This window comes from Oreochromis aureus, linkage group 7 (assembly GCF_013358895.1).
Source record: "Oreochromis aureus strain Israel breed Guangdong linkage group 7, ZZ_aureus, whole genome shotgun sequence".
NCBI classification, from domain to species: domain Eukaryota; kingdom Metazoa; phylum Chordata; class Actinopteri; order Cichliformes; family Cichlidae; genus Oreochromis; species Oreochromis aureus.
The window spans coordinates 32214763-32241064 of NC_052948.1; the positions used below are offsets into that span (position 1 = coordinate 32214763).

General features: G+C 39.1%; 1 protein-coding gene across 2 annotated transcripts in view; it reads left to right on the top strand.

Moving 5' to 3' along the window:
• Positions 1–26302, top strand: part of LOC116311395 (WD repeat-containing protein 7) — a 110820-nt gene that overhangs the window by 25774 nt on the left and 58744 nt on the right. For both annotated transcript variants that reach the window (XM_031728497.2, XM_039614833.1), the window contains exons 18-21: positions 130–326; positions 6044–6141; positions 15634–15752; positions 20930–21053. In XM_031728497.2, coding sequence (XP_031584357.1) covers positions 130–326; positions 6044–6141; positions 15634–15752; positions 20930–21053 — 538 coding nt within the window. The remainder of the gene's footprint in view (positions 1–129; positions 327–6043; positions 6142–15633; positions 15753–20929; positions 21054–26302) is intronic.

Sequence of the window (26302 nt, forward strand, 5' to 3'; positions counted from 1 at the left end):
GGGTTCCAGGTGTCTTTCCATGAAAGACATACCATTGAACATGAAGCATTTAAAAAGCTAAATTAATGGTTTGATAAGAGGACACCCTAAAATAAGAACCTCTTCTCTTTGTCTAACACCATTTCCCAGGAGTCTTTGCTTCGTCAGCTCTCCCTGGCGACAGGTCGGAAGCTATCTCTGTCAGACATAGTGGGGAAGGGGACATATGGCGTGTCGAGGGCCGTCACCACACATCACCTCCTCTCCGTCATCTCACTGGCCAACACTCTGATGGGCATGACCAACGCCACCTTTGTTGGAGAGCACATGAAGAAAGCACCGGCCAGGTAATAAACACACACGGACTAACTCTTAAAAGTGATTTGTTTTTTTATATTTGTTCTTTAAAAACTCTTTTTTTACAGAAGAGTTGGTTGACCCCAAACTAAAGTTAAAGAAGTAAGAATGTTGAATGTAGGTTTACCTGGTCAGTACAAACTAATCAACAAGGACAGGATTTACTTCCTGTGGCTTTGCAACTTATGTTTTCATGTTAGCCAGTTCTTGAAGGATTTTCCTTATGTGGATGGGTGGGTGGATTACATAAATGAATCGAGGGATGGTTAAATGGTTGGAGATGGATAGATGGATGGATGGATACATGAATTGATAAAAGGTTTGAAATATTGATGGTTCAATGATTGGATGAATGATAAATGTTTAAATGCAAGGATGAATGGATAGAAAGTTAAAGGGCTAAATATATAACGTTGGATGGCTAAATGGTTGGATGAAAGATGGTTGATGGATAAAAGGTGTTTTGGGCATGGATGCATGGGAAGATTCGATGTCTATTCGATGGATAATGACATGGATATATGTTGGATGGATAAAGAGATGTTGGATGTGTGAATGAATGGATAGATGGTTTAGTCTGTGGATGGTATAATTGATAGATAAATACCTGGATAAATTATGCGTTGGTGGATGGATAAAAGTTGGATGAGTGGATAGATGGCTAAATGATTTGTTGGACTAACAGCTGGATGGAAGCATAAGTGGTTGGATGAATAGACGTTGGATAGGTGGCATGTTGGTAGTTAATTACATAACTTTTAAAAAAATATAGAATGTGCCATTAAATGAACCAAAAACAATATTAAAACTAAATGGAATGCGATTAATTCATATATTTATATTGTTCTTAACAATATAACAATACAATAAATATGTAACAATACAAAAACATATGTACTGTTTTTGTTTTTACTCCCTTTGAACTGTCACATTTTATACATTACTGTCTACTTCTATATTTACTTTTGATCTGTGTTCTTCTGTAGCTGCTCTGGCCCACGCTGAGTAAACAAAGCGGCAGCAAACTTGTTTTGCCTTCATTTGGCCTTTATAGGATTTACATTTCAGACTTTGCTGTTTGTTTTTAGCTGATGAACAATCTGTGGAAATCAGTCTGTTTCAACACCCTGAATTGTGCACAAAAATGTATCCACACATTTGTTTTAAACTGATATCTGTTTATAAACCCAAGTTCATTTTATCTAGAATTATCAGGCTGATAACACACAATTCCGCTTCCAGCTTAAAAACGATGTAACAACTCAAACTGCAGCAGAAAGTGAACTCAAAGTCAGTACATATACCATCCTACCACCAGCTCTGGCTACCGTGTGTGTGTGTGTGTGTGTGTGTGTGTGTGTGTGTGTGTGTGTGTGTGTGTGTGTGTGTGTGTGTGTGTGTGTGTGTGTGTGTGTGTGTGTGTGTGTGTGTGTGTGTGTGTGTGTGTGTGTGTGTGTGTGTGTGTGTGTGTGTGTGTGTGTGTGTGTGTGTGTGTGTGTGTGTGTGTGTGTGTAGCTGATTGTTTAGTCTGTCTGAGCTCTCATTGTGCTGTGAAAGATTTAACACAGAGGTCGAGGTCCTGCTGCTGCTGTAATACCAACACAACATTTCATCGTCCCGTCAACCCTGCTTCAAGGATAGCTCTGCAGGGAGGGTGAGCAGCGAAGAGTCAGAGATGATAAAACACAGGTCGAGGGGTAGTGAGGTGTTTGATCAGCTTTCATCAGTTTTCAGTCTATAATTGACTTATTTCTGTGGTTAAAATATGTTTTTCCTGCCATATGTATAGCTTTACAATGATAAATATTCACATTACACAAGGACAAAGTTCTTTTTTTCCTTCAAACTGTGAATTCCGAAATGAGCTGTCGTGAGCTGGGATACATAACTGGAAATAAATACAAAAATACCAAAACAAGACAAAAGAAAAACTAGGCTGTTGTAATGGAATAAACACAAGTGATGCTGGGTTTGGGTGGGTGTGGTGGTGGTGATTCAAGAGTTGCAAGAGCTGTAAGTATTGTCAGAACACAGGAAAAAAACACAAATCATAGATTTGGTTCACAATACAAACACTGCCTAAAGTAAAGTTTGTGTAAAGGTATGGGCAGTAAAACAACTCATTTCAGGCAAAATATTAGCTGACGGGCCCAATATAAGATAAATAAGGATATTTTTTATAACTGTGGATCAGGCAAATCTTCCCTATTAGAACCCACAAGCAAAAATTACAGAGCTTTACTTTAGTACTTTAGTGCCTGTCAAGTTTCGTCCTCTCAGTACTTTCGATGTCGTTTTTTAACCCTTTCCCCTATAAAGACAACATTCGAGGACCTCTGCTGTGCCCATAATGATGTGTTTTGACACATCATTGTCAAATAAAAACGTCATAGTCATTTTGTTCAATGAGCATACCTGAAATATGATAGAAACCAGTTCAGAAAAGAGCTTCAATGGTTACTCCTAAATAGGTTTTCAAGGGGGAAATGGTTAAGCCCCCTTATGTCTCATAGGCTAGGGTGGAAAGTACAGCTTGGATTCTAATTGTCATTAGAGTCTTGTCTAATATAAGTGACATAAAAGTCAGCTGTAAGGTGTCCTCAGGGTCAGTCTTGGGTCAGTTCTGAAATCCTTGAAATACAGTATTGTTGAGTTTACTCTAAAGTCATGATGACTTTTCCCTCACAAATCAAATCTGAAGTCCTTACAGCCAGAGCTAAAGCCCCATCAACTTGTACAGTGATAAGTTTGAATCTCCTTAACATTCAAAGGAGCAGGTCCAATCATCTAATTTGGTTGCCTCCTGGGTGTATCCATCTCGAGGTTTAAAAGAACATGCTAGATATTCTATATCTCATCTGGGCGGGAAACACGTAGGGATCACAAAGAAGGGACTGGGAAATGTTACTGGGGTGAAGGACATCTTGAATTAGTCTGCTGCCAAATTCCAGAAAGCAGAAGAAAATTGGTAGCTGGATGTCAAAGTTAAAATCAAATCAAGTGTTTTTCTATTTGACTCCTTCTGCCATTGGTGGCATCGCTGATGTCACACTGTTATCAGATTAACTTTCTGAGTAAGAAATTGAAGGAAGTCAAACTTTGTGGAGTAGATGCAGTCACAGCTATAGCATGAAAAACAAAAAGCAGAAGAACAAAAGACGTCACTCATAGGCTGAAAACTTTCCAGAGAAGTTTATTACTTTCACATAAACCCGTAACTCTTCTTCTGTGGTGTGTCCAGATCAGAGGAGGTGATTGTGTAGCTACAAACAGAAGCTGAAGACTTCTTTATGAAGCTCAAACAAGGATCTTCTCTCTGGCCGTCTTCGCCTCGACACTGCAGAACAGCAGTTGTGAATATTTGAAGTTGTTTTGGTTTTTGGCTTTTTCATGTTTCTCATCTTACATTTATGATAGCGGAAAAGCTTCCTCTCTGTGTGCTGGAGTTTGAAAAGAAGTACTCCTGAACTCTTAAAGAGTTTCAACAGCAGTTCCTCCACCTGCCTTTGCTGAGGGCTTCAGCTTGGCTGCCTGAGACGGGACTGAATTACCCTCAACCAAACCTCATTTCATTTAAGTTTTTTTTTTTTTTTTTTTTAAGTCAACGTCTATGATCATATTGACTTTTTGTAGGACTCTTTAGCTCTTGCTTCCTCAAAAGTATTTCTCTCATCCAAACCTGAATAACTTTCATGTCTTTGTCTTCACTTTGGGTGGATTCTGACAAGCTTCTTTTGGAAAACATGAGCTTTACCTTTTGGACATAAACTGTATAAAAGGTGGATCCTAGCCATGGTGCCATTTTGAAGCATCAGCATTGTGAATTCAGAATTAATGACTTCTCTATAGTTTTCACACTTTGCAGAGTGATCCAGTGGACCTGATTGGACCCTTTGGATTTTGTTTGTCACCTGCACAGGGATGAATCGGTCCATTTGGACGTTTCACAGATATGGTTGTAGGAAGCTTGCAGGTTAAAGACTTCTTTGTACATTTCTCACTTCAGAGTTATTGTACATAGTTTGTTTTGTAACCAGCTGTAAAAGGCTAATGGGGTATTGTGGTCATCCTGCTGTGTGGGCGGGCGATGTGGACATCAAAGTTTGTGAATAGGTGTATCTATTAAAAATCTTGGACAAGTTTGAATCTCATTGGCCTTGACCTCAAGGACAGAGTTCAGAGGTCAAGTTTTCTTAAAATCTTGTGAATGCAATAACTTGAGAACAAGGCGACGTGGGATTTTGAAACTGATACCATAGGTGTATCTAGTAGGAGGCTGATGGGGACCACTGACCACTGCCAGTATTGTTTTTATTTGGTTTTGTTTCAGTTTTAGATTATTCTCATTTTTATCATGTCTAGATTTTAATTTTTCTTTTCTGTTCACTAAAATATTGTGGTTCTGCTGCAGTTTTAAATAACCAAGAGTTGGGGATTTTTACTAGGCGTGACAAGGATGGGCAAAATTAGAAAGGAGTATATTAGAGGGGCAGCTCAGGTTGAACGGTCGGGAGAATGAGAGGCAAGGCTGAGACAATTTGGACATGTGCACAGGAGTGGATATTTTGGGCAAACAATGATGAAGATGAAGTACCAGGCAGGAGGAAAATAGGAAGACGTATGTGTGTAGTGAAAGAAGACATGCAGAGGGTTTGTGCGACAGAGTAGGACACTGGGAAGGCTAAGATGTAGGCAGATGAGCCACTGTGGCGACCTCCAAAGGCAGAAAAAAGGGGAAGAAGAGATGCCAGCTGCTGGCTGTTTGGCATTTCTATCAGTCATTTTCCCCTGTAAAGCAGCTTGGTTGAAATTAAAACACCAGTAAAACCACCTGTTTGGATCAGTTTAATATGCAGAAAAGCAATCTGTTTAGCTGCTTCTGGTGACATTACGGTAAATTGTTCTTTTATATTGTTTGTTTAAGTATGATTTTTTTTTTTTTAAATTGTTTTTATATAGATTTCTATTTTTGTGGATAAAGGTAGCTTTTCTGTATGCTAGTGGGGGAAAATGTTATGTTAATCACTGATTTTGTTTTAGTCCTCTATAATATTTTGTGACAAGCACATCTGGCTTTAGTGCATGTGTGAAGAGCTTTCTATCATAAGAACCCTGAGTGCAGTCCAGGATATTTGCAGAAGGACAAAAAGTAATTATTTGATCTCGTCTTTATGAGCTGTGACCACTGTCCTGCCCTCTTTAAAGAATTTTTTCTTTTTTTTTTTCTTTTTCTTTTTTTTAAATGGAGTTTTCTGGATGTGTTTTTGTTCCCCGACAACTGCTATTGATCACCCAGTGGATTGTTGTATTGGAAGTGTTTGTGTGTCTCTGAAAGTTAGACGCCTCCAGTCTGTTCACAGAGGACTGTGTCCTCCAACCAAAACTCAATAGGCTGGAGCCTGAACACGCGCGCACACACACACACACACACACACACACACACACACACACACACACACACACACACACACACACACACACACACACACACACTTAGCTGGTTTCAGGAAAAAGAAATAAGAATCCTGCATATGTGAACTCCTGGTTTTTATGAATGCATGTGTTTCTGTGTGTTTCTTTGAATTTTAGGGGTGTGTGTGTGTGTGTGTGTGTGTTTTCTGTGTGTCTCTCTGTCTGTGCGTTGGCCCATCTCTCTGCTCCCTGCTGCTTTAATATTTCATGCCCTCTCTTTGTGATCCTCCTCCAGGCCTCCCAGACCAGGAGGAACCCCGGAGACTCCTCGCCGGACGCCTGCCGCCCCCCCTCAGCCCTCCAACCCGGCGCTACAGGCCCAGATCAAACAAGGTAACTACAAAAGGAGGTGGCGCTCGCTTCAAACACCCCTGGGGCCCTGCAGGGAGGGAAGGAGGGAGGTGGGGTTTGATAATGCAGCCCACCGGCAATAAAACCCACCGAGGGTTGAAGAAAAGAAACAAAAATATCACAGGAGGAAGCTGCTGTTGTTTCCAAGGTCAGCAGGTCTTTAAAGGGCTCTCCTGCAGTTGTTGAACTTCAAACTACAAACAGATGACTGCAGCTTTGCATCTGGGTTCTCTGGAAATGAATTTGATCCATGAAAGACGGCATCTGACGCTGGGTAAACTCAGACTGTGCTCTGATAGGGGTAGCATGGGTGGCAGTGCTCTGCTTTAATGGCTTTGAAGGGTTTTTCTTTGACTCAATTGTCACCACAAGTTCAGAGATTCACTGTGAACACAAAAAACCGATTAGCACAAAAGCCTAAAATGACCAGTGTTTGTTCATAGTTGTGTGAACTGACTTTACTTTGGTCCAAATAAGTCTATGAGTTTGTGCACTACAAACCCTGTGAGAAGACTGAAGAAACAAAACTAAATACAGGATGAATTACGCTGGGTTATGGGCAGAATTTGTTCGTCTTAGCGAGTGCTCTGTTACAGTCTGTGCTTTGATGCATCCCAGCATGCAAAGCATACAAAGCATTCCTGTTTACAGGAAGAAGTTTATATGAAACTGGGTCAGACTGAGGTCGGATCATGTTCTCACTACGAATGAGCCATTCTGGAGTTTTCAGTGTTAGGCCAGGGGTTTTCTTCTGAATTAGGTTAAAAGCAAATTAAGTTATGTTCAAAAAAAACAAAAACAAAAAAACCCCACAGGCGTCCCCATTTTTGGAATAATGCTTGCACCGCAGTGTTTGGTTTTTTCTTTTTTCTTTTGCCTTAATGATTTTGTGAATAAAAAGTACTTTGTTTATCCCAAATTTTGGGAAATGGCTGGGGTTTTTTTTTGTTTTTTTTTGTTTGTTTTTTTTACGGCATGAAAAAATACAAAAAAAACAACCCCCCAAAAACAGTAACAGAGAACAAACACAAAAAAGCAGCTCATTAAAAAACAATATTTTGTATCTGTGTTTGATGTTAGAAGCACAGATATTAGAGAAAGTATCGAGTAAGTGGTGCAGAGGTGGGTGCCCATTAATTATCGATAGTCATTCACCACAGCCGGACTCATTTGGATGACCTCTAACAAACTTTTACTCTCTTTGAGTTGATCTAGTCTCCTCCAGGAGGGTTGGAAAAATGGCAGCAGAAGAAGTAAAGTGGTAAATGGACTGTGCTTAGGAAGTGCTTTTCTACTCACACTGAGCTTTCTTACTACAAGCCTCATTCACCCAGTCACACACACATTCTAACGAGTGTTTTTGTTTGTTTGCCTAACATTGAGTCACACACACACTTCAGTGGATGCAGCTCATGGTTCAGTGTCTTGCCCAACAATACTTTGACATAAAGACTAAGGGAGCCAGGGATCGAACCACTGATGTTCCAGTTAGTAAATGAGAGGGATGTCACCAGAACCAATACTTACGGTACGGTTTGATACCAAAATTCTGTGAATGCAATGTTACTTGTTTTTCTTTGGTACCACCAAGACTGTATATCCAGAACTGATGGGGGCAGCATACGACCCCAAGTGTTCTAGACTGTCTGTAGATGCTGAAAATGAAAATGGCCCAAAAGAAAACCTACACACTGGTAGATTGGCTCAGTTTCCGTGATAGCTCTGCTCTAACTCAGTGATAGGAAAGGCAGAGTGTTTGAGGGGTGGTTACCAAGGGACGATAATGGATTCACAAGAAGTGAAGAGAGAATTATGTTATTATCTTTTTCAGACCAAGGGAGGAAATACTTCCAGTTCAGGGAAGCACTTAAAAAAAATCCAGACATGTTCAAAGAATTCAAGCTGAGTATGCTTCAGGTCATCGTAACAACATCCAAAATATTGTCCTCCTTATGTTATCCTGAAATGCAGTTCATCATTTTGTCCAAAACAGCTGGCACTGAAATGAAGTCAGCTTCTCTTCATAGGCTAAAATATTTGCAATGGCTCACACTAAATGCTGAAGCTAACATAATGTAGCTGTGGTATTAGTAGGCTACTCTGCAAACATCCTACCATTTCAGTCTGTGTGTAATCAACAAAATAAAATGTTACCATTTTAAATAAATGATCTGCCACCATGTTAACATTTTACAACCACTTGGCATTTCTTGGCAACCACACAAAGTAGTTCAAGTTTAAGTACGTGGGATTATTATTTTCTTTTGGTGTCGAATTGTGTAATTCTGCTGTTATTGGAACTGACTGCTAGTAGATGACCCACTCTACCTGCTGACCCACAGCCTCTAAGTGGAAATCAGTAGGAATAAACCAGGGTACCTAACTTGTAGGAGTGCTGATACCATTTCTCTAGCTATTGTTAACTTTTGACAAATCAACGGGGATCAGTGTTCTCATATTATTCCCCTTTCTTACCTAAACCAGCCTCTACCTTAAGAATCAGAATCAGAAAGGGTTTTATTGCCAAATGTTGAGCAGGTTTACAACATTAGGAAATTGCTGCGGTACTTAGTGCAAACATACTGTCGGATAACGCTGAAATAAACATAAAAATAAGAATTAAAAGTGCTAAGTAGATAGATATATACATGAGTGCAGGTGGTGATCAGTGCCAAACATGGAATGATGCAGTGAACACAGTGTTAAGCAAAGGTTAACCATGTCTGTGGCAGATCAGTAAACAGTCGAATGAACAACTTCTGTGATTGGAAATGCTTATATTTGAAGTCAATGAATGATTCCTCTGTGCATCCCAGAAAAAATTTACTAAAATATATTCTGTTGCTTCCCCATGTGGTATCTCTGTAACTTTGGGGCCCGTTTTCTTAACCATAACTGTAAGAGCTGGATGATCAAACACCTAAACAAGGCAAAAAGAGGGAGAGATTTACAGGTTTAGAGTCTTTCTTTGCAGAGAGAAACCTGCTCTGCTTCACTGTAGGGGATGTTTTAACCAGCCGTCACCATCTGCCTACTCCCCACCCACCCACACATCTACCTACCACACAGCAACAGCCTCAATACCTACAAATACACACCGCTAAAAATCAGGTCCACATGCATACACACACAAGCGTGTGCTATAAGTGGCACCCTCGGGTGTTGGGTGGAGGCAGGGTTTCTGTGCCATTGTCACGCCTTAATGGAGGCCAAGCGTGACAAGCGCGTGGACTTATTCACGCCACACGCCTATTCACCGCCATTCAGAGGGAACGCTCGGCCGTGACCTCTGCTTAGCCAGCTACTCCTGCGTGGCGTGTGTGTGTGTGTGGCTTTGTGAAGAAGAGCAGTGCTGTTAACCCTGCTCACCGTCTCTTTTCACATGGAAATAAATGAGGAGGCCCCTCTAATATACTCCAGTTAAGCAGAGAGATGAGCAGAGAGAGCAGGGAGTCCGCACATGATTTTTAAGACCCACATCCCCCCAAAATATCACACACTTAGTATTTTATAATCATGTTCACAACAAGGTGCAAAAGAGCTTTCAAATTTTGTCTCTATATTACATTTTTTTCTCTCTTTGTCAAAAAGTTTTCCATAAATCAAAAGATATTTAACACTCTAAAAGTGAATTTTTGCCTTCAAGGGTCAATCTGTATCTGATTTATTAATTTACTTAACCTTTTTGTCTTTTTGGCACAATAACTTTATTTAATAAAGCAATGAAGAATATTACCTTCATACTATACTGAACTTGTCACACAAGTTCAGACTGGAAATAACAGAATCGAAATGCTGGTTGCTTTTCTTAAAAGATCTTTATAGCAATTGTCTTCTTTCTTCTGGTTCTTCTTTTTCTTCTACTTATCGAATTTTCCTTCTTTTCCTTCCTCTCTTCTCCTCTTCCTCCTCCTCCTTTCCTGTGCTCTTTTCCACCTTCTTCTCATACTCTTTTCTTCTTTTCCTTTGGGGAGGAGGTGAAGGAGAAGACATTCTTCTTCTCCTACTCTGTTTCCTTCTCCTTTGGGTTCTCCTCCTTGTTTTTATCCCCATCCTTCTTGTTTTTCTTCTTTCTCTGCTTCTTCTACTAGTTCATTATCATCTTTTCCTTTTCCTCCCTTTTGTTGTCCACTTCTGGCCCTCGCCATCTCTTCTTTTTTCCCCTCCCTCTTGTTGCTTTTTACTGTCTTTTCTTTCACCTTATCATCTTCCTTCTTCCCCACCTTACTCTTCATCTTATGCTCTCCTTCTTCTTTCTTCTTCTTGTAAAGTAAATCTTTTCACTTAAATATATGCTTTCAAAATATTCAGGTTAGACATAAATAGCTCTATATCATCTATATAAATTAGTATTTTATTAAACCAGCATTTAAATCATGCTACAATGCTCAGCAGATAACCTGCCAGCTAAAACTGATTTAAGATGGAAAAATAAACATTTAATGCTCCTCATGTACTGGCAAACTGCTGTCGAATTACCTCAAACTGATCATTTACTGTTTCAGTCTTTTTTTCTCCCCATTCTCCTCTTCTGTCTCTTCCTCTCTCTTTTCATTGCTCACTGCATGGCTTCAGCCTGCTGCCTGTTCTCTGCACAAACACCGCTCCCTTCAGGATTTCTTTCACTTACTTCCATTCAATCTCTTTTGTATTACAGGGTTTCTTTCTTTCACCATTTTTTTTCTTTCTACTTTTCTACTGAAGTAATGTTTCTCTGTTTCCTTTGTTGTCTCTGTGCTTCATGTTTCCTCTGTGCTAGATGAACTTTGTTCTTGATCAATTTCTTGATAACAATTTTCTGTGTATCTAAGGACTAAGAAATGTTTATAAAATTGGTGTATATCAATATGAGGTTTAACTTTTACTAATGTGCCTTAAAGGTTTCAGGTTTGTAGTTCTGGTACATGAAATTATTAAAATTACACTGGGTGCATAACATTTTTACCTGCAGACTTGAAGTAACTGGGGTTTGTTTGGGGTTTTTCAATTGTTCCAGATTGAAAAGGGTTAAAGAAATGGTACTACAGTCTGAAAACTTTCTTTTAGCTGTTGGTTGCTTGGGTGGTGTTTTTTTTCCTTTCACTGAATTCTTTTTGGGAAATAAAGTGTCCATCTTCGTTTCTCTTGTGTTTTTATTTTGACAGTTAAGTGAGTTTTCAGTCTTGTTTAAAAATTTATATTTATATTTTTTTTTAATAATCTAATTTGCCTTTATTTTTTCATTTATTTTTGTTGGTTTGAATTAACTTTATCTTGCAATTACTTATGTCACTTTGTTGTATGTTTTTGTTTATCGTTTTAAACAGCTTGACCACATCCAGTAAATAGTTGAAGGCTTTTATTTTGAAAAGAATGAGAACTCAGAGCATTTAGTTACACTGCTATTAGTATCTGAGTTTATTTGGAAAAATTAGGCATCCCGTTTCAAAACACCAAGACAGTGATGTTGAAAAGATCAACACAAGGCTTAATGTTATGACTTGGTTGGCTACGTCCACCTTTTATCCTATCTATGGGGAAATTTGACATAGCTAAACACTAATGTTAGCCTTGGGTCCATTATTTCCAATCCTTTGGTTATCAAGGCTATTTTCACATTTTTCTTTTGTTTACCAAATAAGATGAAATACTTTGATTTTACTTTTATTTGCATATTTTCAAGCAGAAGAAATTAATTTATTTTGAAAAGGAAACATAATTTTCTAACCTCTTGCTGTTCTCTTTTTTCTGCTGTTCTTTTCTTGTAACTTCATTTCTTCTTCCCTCCTGTCAAACTGCTTGTCTCTTCTCTCTGTTGGGTACTTAATATATTCATATCTTTCTAACCTGTTCTTTCCTTCTTGACTATTTCTTTCCTTCTCTTCCTTTACAAGCTGCTGTAGCTCCTGCAGCCAACACCGGTGCTGCTGCTGCCGCCTCTGCTGGGGCCCTGGGAGCCCCTGGGGGACTCCCTCAGGGGGCTCCTGGCTACCCCAGCCCCGGGCCTGCTTCTCATAACATCCTCTCAGTCAACGAAGGTACTGACTGAACTGACGGCTGCCACTTAGGAAAAGTCTGAGCCTTCTTCTGCTTCCCGGATCTTTTTCACCACCTTCTGTCCTTCTTTATTATTTCAATCTGTCCGCCTAATTTCTTTTCTTTTATGAGTTATTCTCTGACCTTCCCTCTTGTAGTGTTTTCTTCTTTCCTCTCTTGACTTTTCTCTTTATGTGATTATAATCCCTCACCTCACCTTGGATCACCTCATTTCTCTTCTCTTGCATCAGTCCTGTTTTCCACTGCAGCCAGTTTTGGTATCTAGCTCCATTTTTGTTGTGTTTTGTTTTTTTCCCCTGAGTGTCCTATCTCCTTGTTTTTGTCTACAGCACTGCTGTCTTTTTACCTGTTCAGTCCACTTTCAGCCTAGTCAGTTGAAGGAAATTAGGTTAATCTGCATGTCACAAAAAACTTTGCATAGGAAGAGGTAGAGTAAATTTGTAAAATCTGGCTTACCAAGCAAGTGATTATTTCCCCAAGCCTTGCACTTTGCAATTTTGTTGAAATTGCAATTCTGGGCCAATCTGTTACAAATTTAATGATTTGTAAATGTGAAATACTCCACAAGAAGCTGGTGGAGCAGCTTTAAAATGATTTAATGCTTTTCCTAAATTTGGTGCAATAAAGAGTGGTGTTGTCTGCAAACAGGCTGACTTTACTGTTATTTGGAACTGACAGAGTTGAGTGTGCACTGAAAACAATCCTTATGCCCCAGTCTTGTCTATTTTTCCCAACTGTTGGCAGTAACATACAGTCCTGCTCCGTTTCTCCTGTCTCTACCGCCTGTCTGAATGTCCACGTCTTGATGTTCCAGTGTCTGTGTTGTTTGCATGCTTGCTATTTCCACCTGAGTGTTTCACTGAGGAGAATAAAAAAACAAACTAACAAACAAACAAAAAATCAAAAAGGAAAGCAAGACCAAACAAAATGCACACCAGCACACCCACCTCAGACTGTTTTTTTTTTTTTTTTAATTTAAATTTTTTATCTTATTTATTTATTTATTTTTAACAGAGATGCAATACGGAAAATTGCGTTTAAAAACAAACAAACAAAAAAACACGGAAAACTGAAAGCTAACTAAAATTTTGCATTATTGATTTTAAGGCTTCTTTTTTACATGGACTCTCTGGTGTCAGAGCCGACTACTCTCCTTCCTTTCCTTCTTTTATGAACCTTTTTTGTTGTTGTTTTTTTTTAAAAACAGGATTTTGGATTTCACCGCGGAGGCTTGCTCTCACTCCTACACATATGATGAATGTGTTCTTTTGTTTGTTTTTCAAAGATTATTTGTGATGTCTAAGGGAATACAAGTTCATTTTCAAAGCTAATTAACTTTTTTGTATACTAAAACAAATGGGAGACAGCAAGCATGGTAACAGTGTCACATTCTTTCTCAGTACATGTAGGAAAATAAATTTTCTTAATTTCAATAGTTGTTTAGTCAAAAACGCTGCCCTGCAAAAACTAATCTCTTCTTTTGTTGCTTTTATGCTGTTTATAAGTACTATAATATGTATTACTACTAGCAGTTGAAGTAATAGCAAAACAAATTAACACTGAAAGTATTAGTGGTAGTTGTTGTAGTAGGTAGTAGATACTGTTAGCAGAGGTTGTTTGTTGTTGCTGTTGACCTTTTTAATAGGACTCATATATAAAATGGATGCTGCCAGCTGCCTGTGAGTACAGTCCTTGAGCATCTTATGCTTCTTTGTTAACCAAATGAAGCCTCAAGCCAAAGTCCAGTCTGATTTTAAAAAACAAACAAACAAACAAAAAAAAAACAAAAGCAGCCTTTGCAGTATAATATCAGTAAAAATTGATTTTGGGAACTAGAATTGATTCACATTTCTGCAGTTTTTGCAAGGCAGTGATTCATATTTGCATGTGGAGGTTGACTGATTCTGATTGCTTTGATTTCTTATGTTATAAACAAAATAGTTATTATGTCTGTCACATATATGATGAAATCTTTAGTCCGTCAACCTCTACATAGTATTTCTGTAATAACGTTTTATTTTTTCTGTAATATCTGGATATTTCATTGGTGGAGGTAAGTTTATATGGTTCCCCCAGCAAAGAAATTTGTATGAAATTTCTTTCCTGCCTAACAGCCATTCAGTCTCCATCACACAAGTGCATTTCATAGACATGCATCATGTCCAGAAACCATATATTAATCCAATATATGTGAATAAGGTGCTTGGTTTATGTTGAGTATCAGCAAATAAAAAGTTAACGTCACAGATGTGTAAGAGGTGATGTGTATATCTTTGGTGTATGGTCAAAAATATGAATATATGCCATTGTTTTGAGCCCTTTTAAAGCGATACCAAGACATTTTGAATGTTTTTGTCACACAACTGAGGAACGGAGCTTTTTAGTGTCTGCCATTTATTGTGAAAGCCTTCAGTGTTTCTTTTTGTTATCAAGTAAAAACCCACATATAGCTGAGAACACACACTTAAATTCATCATGCCAAGGTATCGTTACAAGGCTTTTGTATACCTGTTGTTTACCTGTTTAAACTCCATCAGACAGACTCTGGTTAGCAGAAAAAAATAAGTTTGCTCTAACCAAGACTGCAGATAATGTTGTCGATAATATTCTCATCCCATGTTTGACTGTTGTTACTGTGATTTTTTTTTTTTTTTTTTTTTTTTTTTTTTCCTTGGAAGTCAGTGCTGTCACATGGAAACAAGTTTTTAAAAATACTTTTTAATGTCCTTTTAAAGACTAAAATGGTGAGTTAAGTATGTTCTTTCTCTGCAAGGATGACTCAAGAAGACACTGAAGTTTGTTTTTTGACCACGATTTGAAAAAACAACAACAACAACAACAACAACAAAAAAAAGAAATTCCTTTCAAAGCTTTCAAAAACCTAGTAACCCCTTGAACTTTTCCATTTTGTTATGTTACAACAAACTTAAAAGTACTTTACTGGGATTTTGTGTGATACACAAACACAACACACTGGATCAGGGGCATCTGTTCATATTGTGCATTTGTATTCAGCCCCCCTGAGTCGATACTTTCTCAAACCATCTTTCACTACAATTACAGCTGCAAGTCTTTTGAGGTATGTCGCCACCAGCTTTGCACATCTACAGAGTGCAATTTGCCCATTCTTCTTTGCAAAATAGCTCCAGTACAGTCAGATTGGATGGAGAGCAACTGTGAACACATACTCTCCATTCCATGCCTTGTGTTTGTCTGTAACACAAAATCACAATAAAATACATTCAAGTTCATGGTTGACAAAATGTGGAAAAGTTCAAGGGGTATGGATACCTTTTCAAAGCACTGCATTAAAAACAGTGTTTCTGTTTGACAGCAATAGCATTAGAGAGACTTTAACTTGTTCACTTGTTCTTGTAGTTTTTCTGACTGTGTGTGTAAAACGTGTCTGTGTGTGTGTGGTTGTGATTGTTTGTGCAGGATGGAGCCAGCTGGCGGCCATGCACTGCGTGATGCTCCCTGACCTACTTGGCTTGGACAAATTCAGACCGCCACTGCTGGAGATGCTGGCGAGGAGATGGCAGGACCGCTGTCTGGAGGTATGTATGATGCCATCAAGAAACATTGAGTCAAAATTGAAGAAGAAAAAAAAAAAAAACCCTCAAAAAACCAAACCCACCCTGCAATTCCTCTGACGGCCACTTGAGGCAAGCTAAAAGAGTCGGTCACCATCAGTTTTGGTCAAGTTACTTGAAAATAGTAATTAGTTATTAGTTACTTTCTTGGAGAAGTAATCAATAATCCAGTTACTTTACTGAGTACTTATTTTCAAAAGTAATAAGTTACTTTATTAGATCGTTATTTTTAAAAATATGATACACAACCTGAATACGTAATAAAGCAATTGACATTTCAGCCCAACTCTATTGTTTCTGCATAATCCATCATATAAAATTGAACCAAAGGAAAAAGTCTCTGTTAAAGACTTTTTTTTAATTAGTTTTAATCTTTTAACTTTATGCACATTTACAATTAAATTATATGCAGCATTCTTTGATTTGAAGAAATTTGTTTAACATTTAAACCTATTCCAGAATATAAAATAAAATATTTTATATGCTTACACTCACTCTTTCAAATAGATGCAAGTAAAACACAGCAAAAAATAAATAAAATCAAAGATTCAGCAGCACTAAGTCCTGTCGCTCGTAAATCTATTTTCACCTGTTTAGCAGGAGTGGGACCGGTGCAGGTTTTCCCGGTGCCACAGTGGTCATGTCGGTGGGAGGATCCGGGGGTTTCTCTGTGAATTTCACATTCCCGTGGCAGCGTGCTAGGTGCTTGCTCAGATTTGAAGTTTAATTTTTTGCTGCAGAAAGTAGTTTTCTTCCCACGCAGAGTGTGGAGCGGACGCTAATGGTTTTGTCACTTTTTACGAGTCAAACTCAAAGCTGAAAGTAATGTCAGTACTTCCAAGCTTAAACACTGCATGATCGTACTCTCTCCCACACTCCATATTATCCATTGTTGATCTACACATGTCTGTTGCTGCCACGGACGCTGCTCGCTCGTACGTCATTGTCATGAGACACTCAGAAAGAAAATCACGGTTTAGCAATGCAGCGTGCTTATGGGAAAGTAACAGTAATCTAATTACTTTTTACTTTTTTCATTACTTGAAAAAAGTAATTGGATTACAGTAACACGTTACTGCTCATCTCTGGTCGCCATAGACTCCCATGTTTGAAAATCCAGCTTTACAGCATAAGTAAAACTGTTTATAGCCTGATACAGACATAAATTTTGTTCATTTTTCCCTTCATAAAAAACTTTACAGGGTGTGAAATTTTTTTAATGACACATCCAACTGGATTTTTATTAAGACTTAAATTTAGGGGTGTGGCCATTTTTATTGACAGGCATCCCTACACATCCTGGGGTTGGTGCCATTTGGACCACTTTAAACTTTCAATGGAGTGGAGTTGGTCATCTGTGAATCTTTACTTTTAATGGCTCTATTTGTGTTTGTCATACCTATATTTTAAAATGTTCTTATGTCATTAATTATATTAATTTATGCAACAGTTCATCCACACAGAAATCAGGATCTGGTAAAAAGTATTGTGTAACTCTGGTACAAAGCAGCAGGTCTGATGTGGTGGTTAAAATGCCCATTTCGTCCACATTGAGGTCACTGGCTACACTTTGACTCTGTTTCTGCTTTCTCACTAAGAGTGTATTAGATATAATGACAGAAGGAATCTTTTTTTTTTTTTTCTTCTTAAGAGATCAGTATTAATTTGCATGGGCGCATTAAGCGAAACAAAACAGTCAGATAACTCAAACTTTACTCAACTCATTCTTCTTGCTTCCTCCACTTCTGTACCATTGATTCATTAATGTTGAATTCTCTGGCAGCTGCTCTATTCCCATGTTGTTGCAGTATATTAATGACTAACCTCGTATTGTGGATGGAGTATCTCAGTTGTTCTCCTGACTGAAGTTTGGTCCGTTTACAGCATCCTGCCATGCGAATGCATTTGTCCCTAACCATCGGGAACCATCACGTTAACTTTTATAGAGCAGAAAAAAGTTAGTGTTCATCCTCCAGCTTCACTGTTTATGTTATGCTAACATAGCTGTGTCGCTAGCGATCATGTAGCACATCATTATATACCAGCTGGTCCAACTTCAGTAACCCTACAAACGTCACTGCTGTTTAGTTTTCTGTCTTCATTTATGTTGGAAGTGATAGCAGAGCTGTATGTTTTAATTTTTTCAGAAATCTCTCAGTCAGAACATGCTATATCATGTTTAGGTGGAAACTAGCAAGCTAACTTCCTGCTAACTTCTAACTCTGTTAAATTTAATAAATTCTGTTTTCATGGATGCCTGGATGTTAAAGTTCATTGTTACACCTGGTATAACAGCAACGCTGATCATTTTATTAAAGATGAAAGAATTTAGACAGTTTTTAACTCTCAGTGATGCTGCAGCGTTAGTTTGACTTTGGGACCTGAAACGGACGGAGTTTTGGACCCAGATTACTTTGCGAGGCTCCTGACTACGGTAGCCCTAATGCTCCGACAATCCATCAAGCGGTGCGGCTTCGTAGCTTACCAAAGTCGTACTAAAACATTTTTTTGACAGATTTTTGAGCGCCGTGTACTAGGGCTGGGCCATATTATATCGTTCACGGTAATACCGGTACAATGTTAGGCAACGACAAGAAAATGAAATATCGCGATAGAATATGGGTAAAACGCGCATGCGCAGTGCCTTTGTTTTCATACGCACATGGCTGAAAAAGCATGGTGGCAACAGAGAATGTATGGGCTCAAAATGTGGTCATAAATATTCTGTACTTGTAAATCAGTTTTGTACTTGTAAATCAGGATTTGTATGTGTAAAAAGAATTTGTGTTTGGCTGTCGGAGGGGCGCTTTTTTGAACTGCAGGTCCTTGAAGAGTAATACAGTTTGAAGCTGGAGGATCTCTACATAAATGTCCGATAGAAGCTAGGTCCCCTAACTTTCAGCAGCTGTTGAAAGGATAAAGTTGTGGTATATCAGTGGTTAGAAATACCATTATTACTTTAGGATTAGTTTAACACAAAGTCAGGGCTGACCCGGGACCATTGCTGTGAGTCACAGTGCGCAGCATAAAGGTCCTTTCACATCGGACGCAGCATGTGCTGCTAATGCTAACTGCTAACTAAAAGCCAAGGATCCAGAATTTGTTGAGCTGGCTGCTGAGCTCTGTGGGTTTTTGCAGCAGCTCTACCTGTACTAGATGCACCTGCCCCCCCGGTCTGCAGCGCTGTTGAAAAGGCTGTGGAAGTCCCTGTATTAAGCACGTAAACCTGTGACACAAAAATCACCAAACTCGGACGACCACAGACTGTTTTCCTTCGTGGTGATGAAGGAAAACGCTGGGTCGGCATGTAAAAGGGCATTTATTCCCTTCAAGAACCTGCTGTTCAAAAAAGCGCCCCTCCGACAGCCAAACCCATCTGTTCTCTGATTGGATTGTTACATTTGTGATTGACATGACATTGACCAATCAGATGAAAGGAAGAAAAATAGGGTCAAAATTCGTACTTGTAACTTGCAGGTGTTTTTTTTTTTTTGGCTAAGTCCACACACAAATCTTTTTTACGCACACACAAATTCTTTTTACACATACAAATCCTGATTTACAAGTACAAAACTGATTTACAAGTACAAAATATTTATGACCACATTTTGAGCCCATAAGAATGAACCAGAATTGGTTTGTAAAAATGGTGCAACTTCAGTGATGTGGAACTGGTTTGGTGTTTGTCCGTCAGATACACAACAAAGCACTTTTTTTTTTTTTTTTTTTGTAGAACATGCAAGCGGGCCGTCGTTATTGCCGTATTTGTCGGACTAAGGTGCTCGTAAATCTGGGAGTAATCTGGGTCCTAAACTCCGTTACCTTCAGTCCCAAAGTCAAACGAACACTACAGCATCATTGAGAGTTAAAAACTGTCTAAATTCTTTCATCTTTAATAAAACGATCAGCATTGCTGCTTTACCTCGTTTAACTATGAAGTTTAACATCCAGACATCAATGAAAACAGAATTTACTACATTTAACGGAGTTAGAAGTTAGCGGAAGTTAGCTCGCTAGTTTCGCTAGTTACCTAAGCATAATATAGCATGTTCTGATTGAGAGATTTCTGAAAAAATTCAAACGTACAGCTCTGCTATCACGTCTAACATAAATGAAGACTGGAAACTAAACAGCAGTGACGTTTGTAGGGTTACTGAAGTTGGGCTAGCTGGTATATAATGATGTGCTACGTGATCGCTAGCGACACAGCTATGTTAGCATAACATAAACAGTGAAGCTGGAGGATGAACTCTAACACTTTTCCACTCGATAAAAGTTAACGTGAAGGTTCCTGATGGTTAGAGACAAATGCAATCGCATGGCAGGATGCTGTAAACGGACCAAACTTCAGTCAGGAGAACAATTGAGATAATCCATCCACAATACGAGGTTTGTCATTAACATACTGCAACAACATGGGAATAGAGCAGCTGTGATAGAATACAGTATTAATGAATCAATGGTACAGAAGTGGAGGAAGCAAGAAGAATGAGTTGAATAAAGTTTGATTCATCTGACTGCTTTGTTTCGCAATGTGCCTTATAATCCCGTGCACCTTATGGTCCGAAAAATACATATTTGACCTTTTTATTTGGCACACTGCAGTTTAATGTTGCAAAACACCTCTTTTTAACTTCAGTGGATATTATACATGGTTATGCTCAGGATATGTCAGCCCATTTCTACTGGAAATGCCTTTTGGTTAAACTTTCAGCAAGGAATCTGCATTTGCACTGTTAAATTTTTATATAGCTTTAATGCACATAAAAAAACAGCTGCTTGTTTAAGTAGAAATAAATGAATGGGGGTTTTTTTTACACTAGTAAAGTTGTGGAGTTGTATTTTGTCTCTCATCAATTATATCGTCAGTTATATCGTTATCGCAAATTTTCAAATATATATCGTGATAAATATTTTTGGCCATATCGCCCTGCTCTACCGTGTACCACATAAAATCTGTTCGAGGTCAGTAAGCACAACCAGAATTCATACATGAGGCGCACCGGATTATAAGGCGCACTGTCGATTTTTGAGAAAATTAAAGGATTTTAAGTGCACCTTTATAGTGCGGAAAATACAGTAAATAATAACATGTGATATTGCTTTTAATTCACAGTGATTTAGTGTGTTTGTGGTTTCAGGTACGAGAAGCAGCCCAGGCTCTTCTCTTGGCTGAACTGAGGAGGATCGGCCAGTCAGGACGCAAAGAAACCATTGACCTGTGGGCTCCATACTTGCCCCAGTATGTCGACACAGTCAGCTCCCGTAAGTACCACAACTTTGTGTGCTAAGCAAATCAATCATGATATGATGTTGTCCCTTTTATAAGCTGCCTTTTATAAGTTAAAGGTATTTGTATCAGTATTGGTTACCGCTACTACTACTAAAAAATTTGTACTACTACCAATTTTACTACTAAACTACTACAAAAAAATATCCACAGCAGTTTCCTAGCAGAATTTCTGAAAACAAAAAAGGGAAATAAAGGTATTCTGTCTCCTTCACTCTTGGCTCTCTGTAATGTCATACAGAACTATAAGGAAGCTAAAATAGCTCGTTTCAGACAAAATGAACTTGGAGGCTGAACCAAGGACCAACCTCAGTTTCTTTTTTTTTTTTTTTTGTAGTCTTGTTAATATGTTAAGATGACTTTTAAAGCCGAGTATAGCGTTGTCCAGCTCATCTAAATTTTTAACGAATATCTCACAGTAGCTGCGCACGAACCGCTCTGATTGGTCATTTCTTTCTGCAGCTGTCAGTGCCATCTCTCTTTACCTCCATCTCTCTCGCTTTGCCACACTGTCTCTGACTCTGTCTATTCCCTGGTCTCCCTCTCTGTCTATAGTTAGACCTGCTGATGGGAAGAAAGGTGAATCTCCACCTTCCTTTACTAGAAATGGCGCTCTAAAATGCTGTGTGTGTGTGTGTTCAGGAGTCGCCCTGTGGTTGCTGAGGATGCTAAGGGTTTCTCGGGGGAACAGTTGCCGTGGAAACGGGCACCGGTCAGTGTTGTGTTACCACAGCAGTACCGCAGGCGGGGGTGGTGCCGATGTGGGGGGGAGTGATGGACTGGTGACCTCCAGGGATGAGGGAGGATGGAGGCGGGTGGAAAAGGAGGTTAAAGGGTCATTGAATTTGAGCTGTGTGCTGCATAGCAGGACTGGAAAAGGCAGAAAGATGACTCCTGCTGGTCCTGGAAATCCTGGATCTTCAGGGGACAGTCGGAGACGTGTTTGAATCCTCTGAAGACGTCGTCTGAACCCTGAGGCTCTTCTTGGATCAGTCTTTGGTTTGCAGTAATTACCGCAACTTAAAACCAAAACTTCTTTCTCTGCTCAAAACCCATTGATTAACTTAATGATTTTCTACTGTTGATGAGTAACAGAAGTAAAGATGCTGACCCGCACCTTCAGCAGAACACATCTCAGAAATTTGGGTCTGAGTGTTTTTCATAAAGTGACAGCAAACAACAATCCCGCAAGGAAGGAAGGCCACTTCACATAGCACTGCTATAATATTAACCAAATGGATTTCAGATCCATTTAAAGCATGACTTGTTTATCATATAATGTTTTTCATGTGATTTGAAAATGGTTCTTAACAAATTTTTTTTGTTTGTTTGTTTATCGACCCTGTGATAAGCGTTCTTTAAATGACCATAAGTCGTTTACTGTTGCTCGGGACGAAAATCATACTATTTTGGAAGCTGATATTGTCAGCTACTGTCCATGTTATTGCTATTTGAATGGCTATGACCACCCCTACCATGGAAATGACCTCAGTAGGTTACTGGTGTGCATGTTTCTGACCAAACTGTCAGAGTCCATGAGGGTGGGATGAGACCTTTAGTGAGACCTGTGCTATCTGACCAGTGTGGTAGAGAGTCGCCTGTATTTATCTGTTGGGTTTAAGTGCAAAGGAAATGTCACTGAGCCGAGTCCCTCTGTCGCAGCAGGGAGCCAACTTGACAACACACACACAAACAGCAGCAGCTGTGCCTGACCTTTCAGCTCTCCTGGAAGTGTTTAAAAGGCTTTAACACAAAGAAAACAGGGGCTGTTAACCTCCACTCAGAGGAAAAAATGAACTGTCCACAGAGTCTCCATCATCGCTGCTGTGATGGTGTGGAGCCGCACATTGTTTTGGGAAGTAGTTTTATCATCAGAAAGTGGCTGCATGGAGCTGTTTACCTGCAGACGGGAGGTCTGGTCATAGCTGGAAAGCCATGAGTGGCAAAGCTGCTGTTAACAATTTTTAAAACCCCCCCCAAAACAAAACATAAAACGAAAACCGGTCTTTCATATCTACAGGAGCTGTGAGGCACACACACACAGACACACACACACACACACACACACACACACACACACACACACACACACACACACACACACACACACACACACACACACACACACACACACACACACACAGCTCTCATATTCACACACACTTCATCAACCAAAGTCCCCGAGCTTTGTTCCTTGTCGCATGATCACATGCAATTTTCAGGGTCAAATGGTGGATGTGTGAAGCAGCTGTTTCTTTGATCGCTGAAGAGCACTTCGTTTCCCCCTTTTCTCTCTTGCTCTTCTCCGTTGTTGCTTCACAGTCTGCCTCAAACATCCAGATTCTTACTTATGTTTTTTTTAAAACTCCAATCAACCTGCTGTTCAAAGTCTCCTTCTCCCCGCTCTTTCTTGCTTCTTCCCCTTTTCCCTTCATCCTTTCCTACACATTTTCCCAGCTTTTTTGTAAATGTAAAATAGTCACACTGAAAACCCTGTTTCTTCATGTTCAAGAGCATGAAAGTGTCTAAGAATTTAACCAAAACCATGATCATCTCTTACATGTAATTCACTAATTTTTAGTCCCTAAAGATGGTCAGTAATATTGCCTAAATCTAACCAAGTAGCAGCTTTGTGAGTGGTTTTTAGTCCCTTAATCTAACGGAGTAGTCTTTACTTCCCAAATCTAACAGATTACTCTTTACTTCCTAAGTCTAAGAGTAGTTTTCAGTCCCTTAATCTAACGGAGTAGTCTTTATTGACTAAATCTGACATAGTAGTTCCTAAATTTACTGGAGTAGATTTTAGTGCCTCAATCATCCATTCAATTTCTCTTCATCTCTTCATAAACCTTTTTTCCTCTCTTCTTCTTCTTCTTCTTCTTATGTATAAAACACTGAATCATGCAAGCAGAAACATTGTAGTGCAAAGTTAAAATATCAGGACTACAGTATAACAATAGAGGCTGAAGATGAAACTCCCTTGCATCATCTTATATAAGACAGAATCTGAAGTAAAAATATTCCAGTCATCCTTATGTGAGTCCTCCTTTAGATGAATCTCTTCTCAAAATGATTTAAAACTATAGTGAAAGAGCTGTAGAGGTTGAGAAACAGGAGGCCCTGCTGTGCTTTGAAGAACAGGAAGTGTGGGTCTCAAACAGGAATACAGGGAGCAACAGTCAGAAGAAATGAAGAGAAGGAGTACAAGGAGGAGGAGGTCCTGGAGGTTAACAAGGCATGCTGGGAGCAATGTGTCATGGCTGACATGACAAGCTTGACCTTGGAGCAGGGCAGAACGCCTCTTTCTCCTCCCCTCCTTCTCCACCCCTCCTCCACTTCCCTCTCCTCCTCCTCCTCCTCCTCCTCCTCCTCCTCCTCCTCCTCCTCCTCCTCCTTCTTTCTTCTTCTCCCTCAGCTCTTGTATCTCTCATCGTCATTCTTCCAACTAGGACAGTTAAGTTGGAGGTTATAGCCCAGCTGGTGTGCACGATGTGTGTGCTGGAGATGCAGAACACGAGAACTGGGCCACCTTCAGGCCAGGCAGCAGCCTCGAGGATCACAGTCTGTATATAAAAGATGGATGTAACCACCATTATCTGTGGTGTGAAACCGCCTGCTCAGAGAGGGAAACATGCAAATAGAAACTGAAGCGAGGGTGTTTTGTTTTTTTTGTTGTTTTTTTCGCTCTCCACAGGCCTTTTGTTCATTCACAGTAAAACATCACTTATGTTTTAATTAAATCCAATTAAGTTTTTATCACTTGAATGTCAGAGACAGGTAATCAACTGCCGAGCTGTGTATTGGCCTTCTGTCACCGTGTGTGTGTGTGAGATACGAAGTCATTATGTCGAGCTGTCAGCTGTGTGTGAGCAGGTTAATTGGAACATGAAGCACATGTTAACCCGGATTAATCAATGTAATTACACACAGTGTAATTACAGTTTATTTTATTGGTGTACTGAAGAAGCCTTATGAAACTGTGCCATTTCTTTTGTTTTTGTTAATTACATTTTTTTCTTTAAAAAAAGAAAAGGAATATATTTCTTAGTTTTTGCTTACTTTGTTTTTGATAAGCGTTTTTGTGGTTGAGTCTCTGTAATTCATTAAGCAGGCTGTTTTCCCAGAGATTAGCCCTGTGCCGACTCTGTTACCTTAAGCCGCTTCATTCATTAGCACAGTGTCATTCATTAGTGCCGGCTGCTAATGAAAAGCCACTCTTAATTGCCAACAGAGAGATAAGAGCTAAATGAAAACACTAAATACAAGTGTGTCCGTGTGTGTGTCCGTGTGTGTCCGTGCGTTTCCATTCATTCTGCTTATACGAGGACGTCCAATAAGCCTTTATTTGCTGCTTAACCAGAGCAGTTAACCTGATAATAACAATAATGAGGACCAGAACAGAAACTCAGGGTGAAAAGCATCCTGACACACAGACATTCAAACCCATTACGCTGATGGTCGGTGACATCAGTGAGCCTGATCTCATGGCACAATGTGAAATGGTCACAAATAACCTGTTTGGTCACGTTCACAGACATGAAACTAACTTAATTCACCTGGTTTGTTGCTTGTCTGTAGTGCGTCCGTTGTTTTATTTTTACCAAACCATAAACTTTCTGTCAAAGTAGTTTTTATTGATTAAATCTAGTGGTGTAGTTATTATTGACTACATCTAATAGGGTTTGGTTTACTGCTCAAATCTATCGGCATAGTTTTTACTGTGTTAATCTAATTGCGTAGTTTTTCTGTGTAAATCTATCAGAGTAGTTTTTATTACTTAAATCTATCACAGTAAATTTTATTGACAAATTTATCTTATTGGCTTAATCTAAAAGATTTGAGCAGTAAACTACATTCTACTGGGGTACTTTTTACTGCCTAAATCTAATAGAAACATTTTTTTCTGAATCCTGTAGAGTAGTTTTTAATGGTTAAATTAACTAACTGCATGTTTGTTTGTTTGTTTGTTTGTTTGCTTGTTTTACCTGCCCAGGTACTGCAGGTGGAGGCTAGCTGATAGCTAAATTAGCATTGTTTCCTTTTATGTTATTAATGTACTTTGGTCCCTGAAAACAAATAAACCTAAAAATCTAATGGCTTATTTTTTACTGCGTAAATCTATCTATGCTCTCTTTATTGCTTAAATCAAATAGAATACGTTTTAGTGCCTAAATCTAACACAAGTTAAGTATTGCTGTCTAAATCTATCAGAATAGTTTCTACT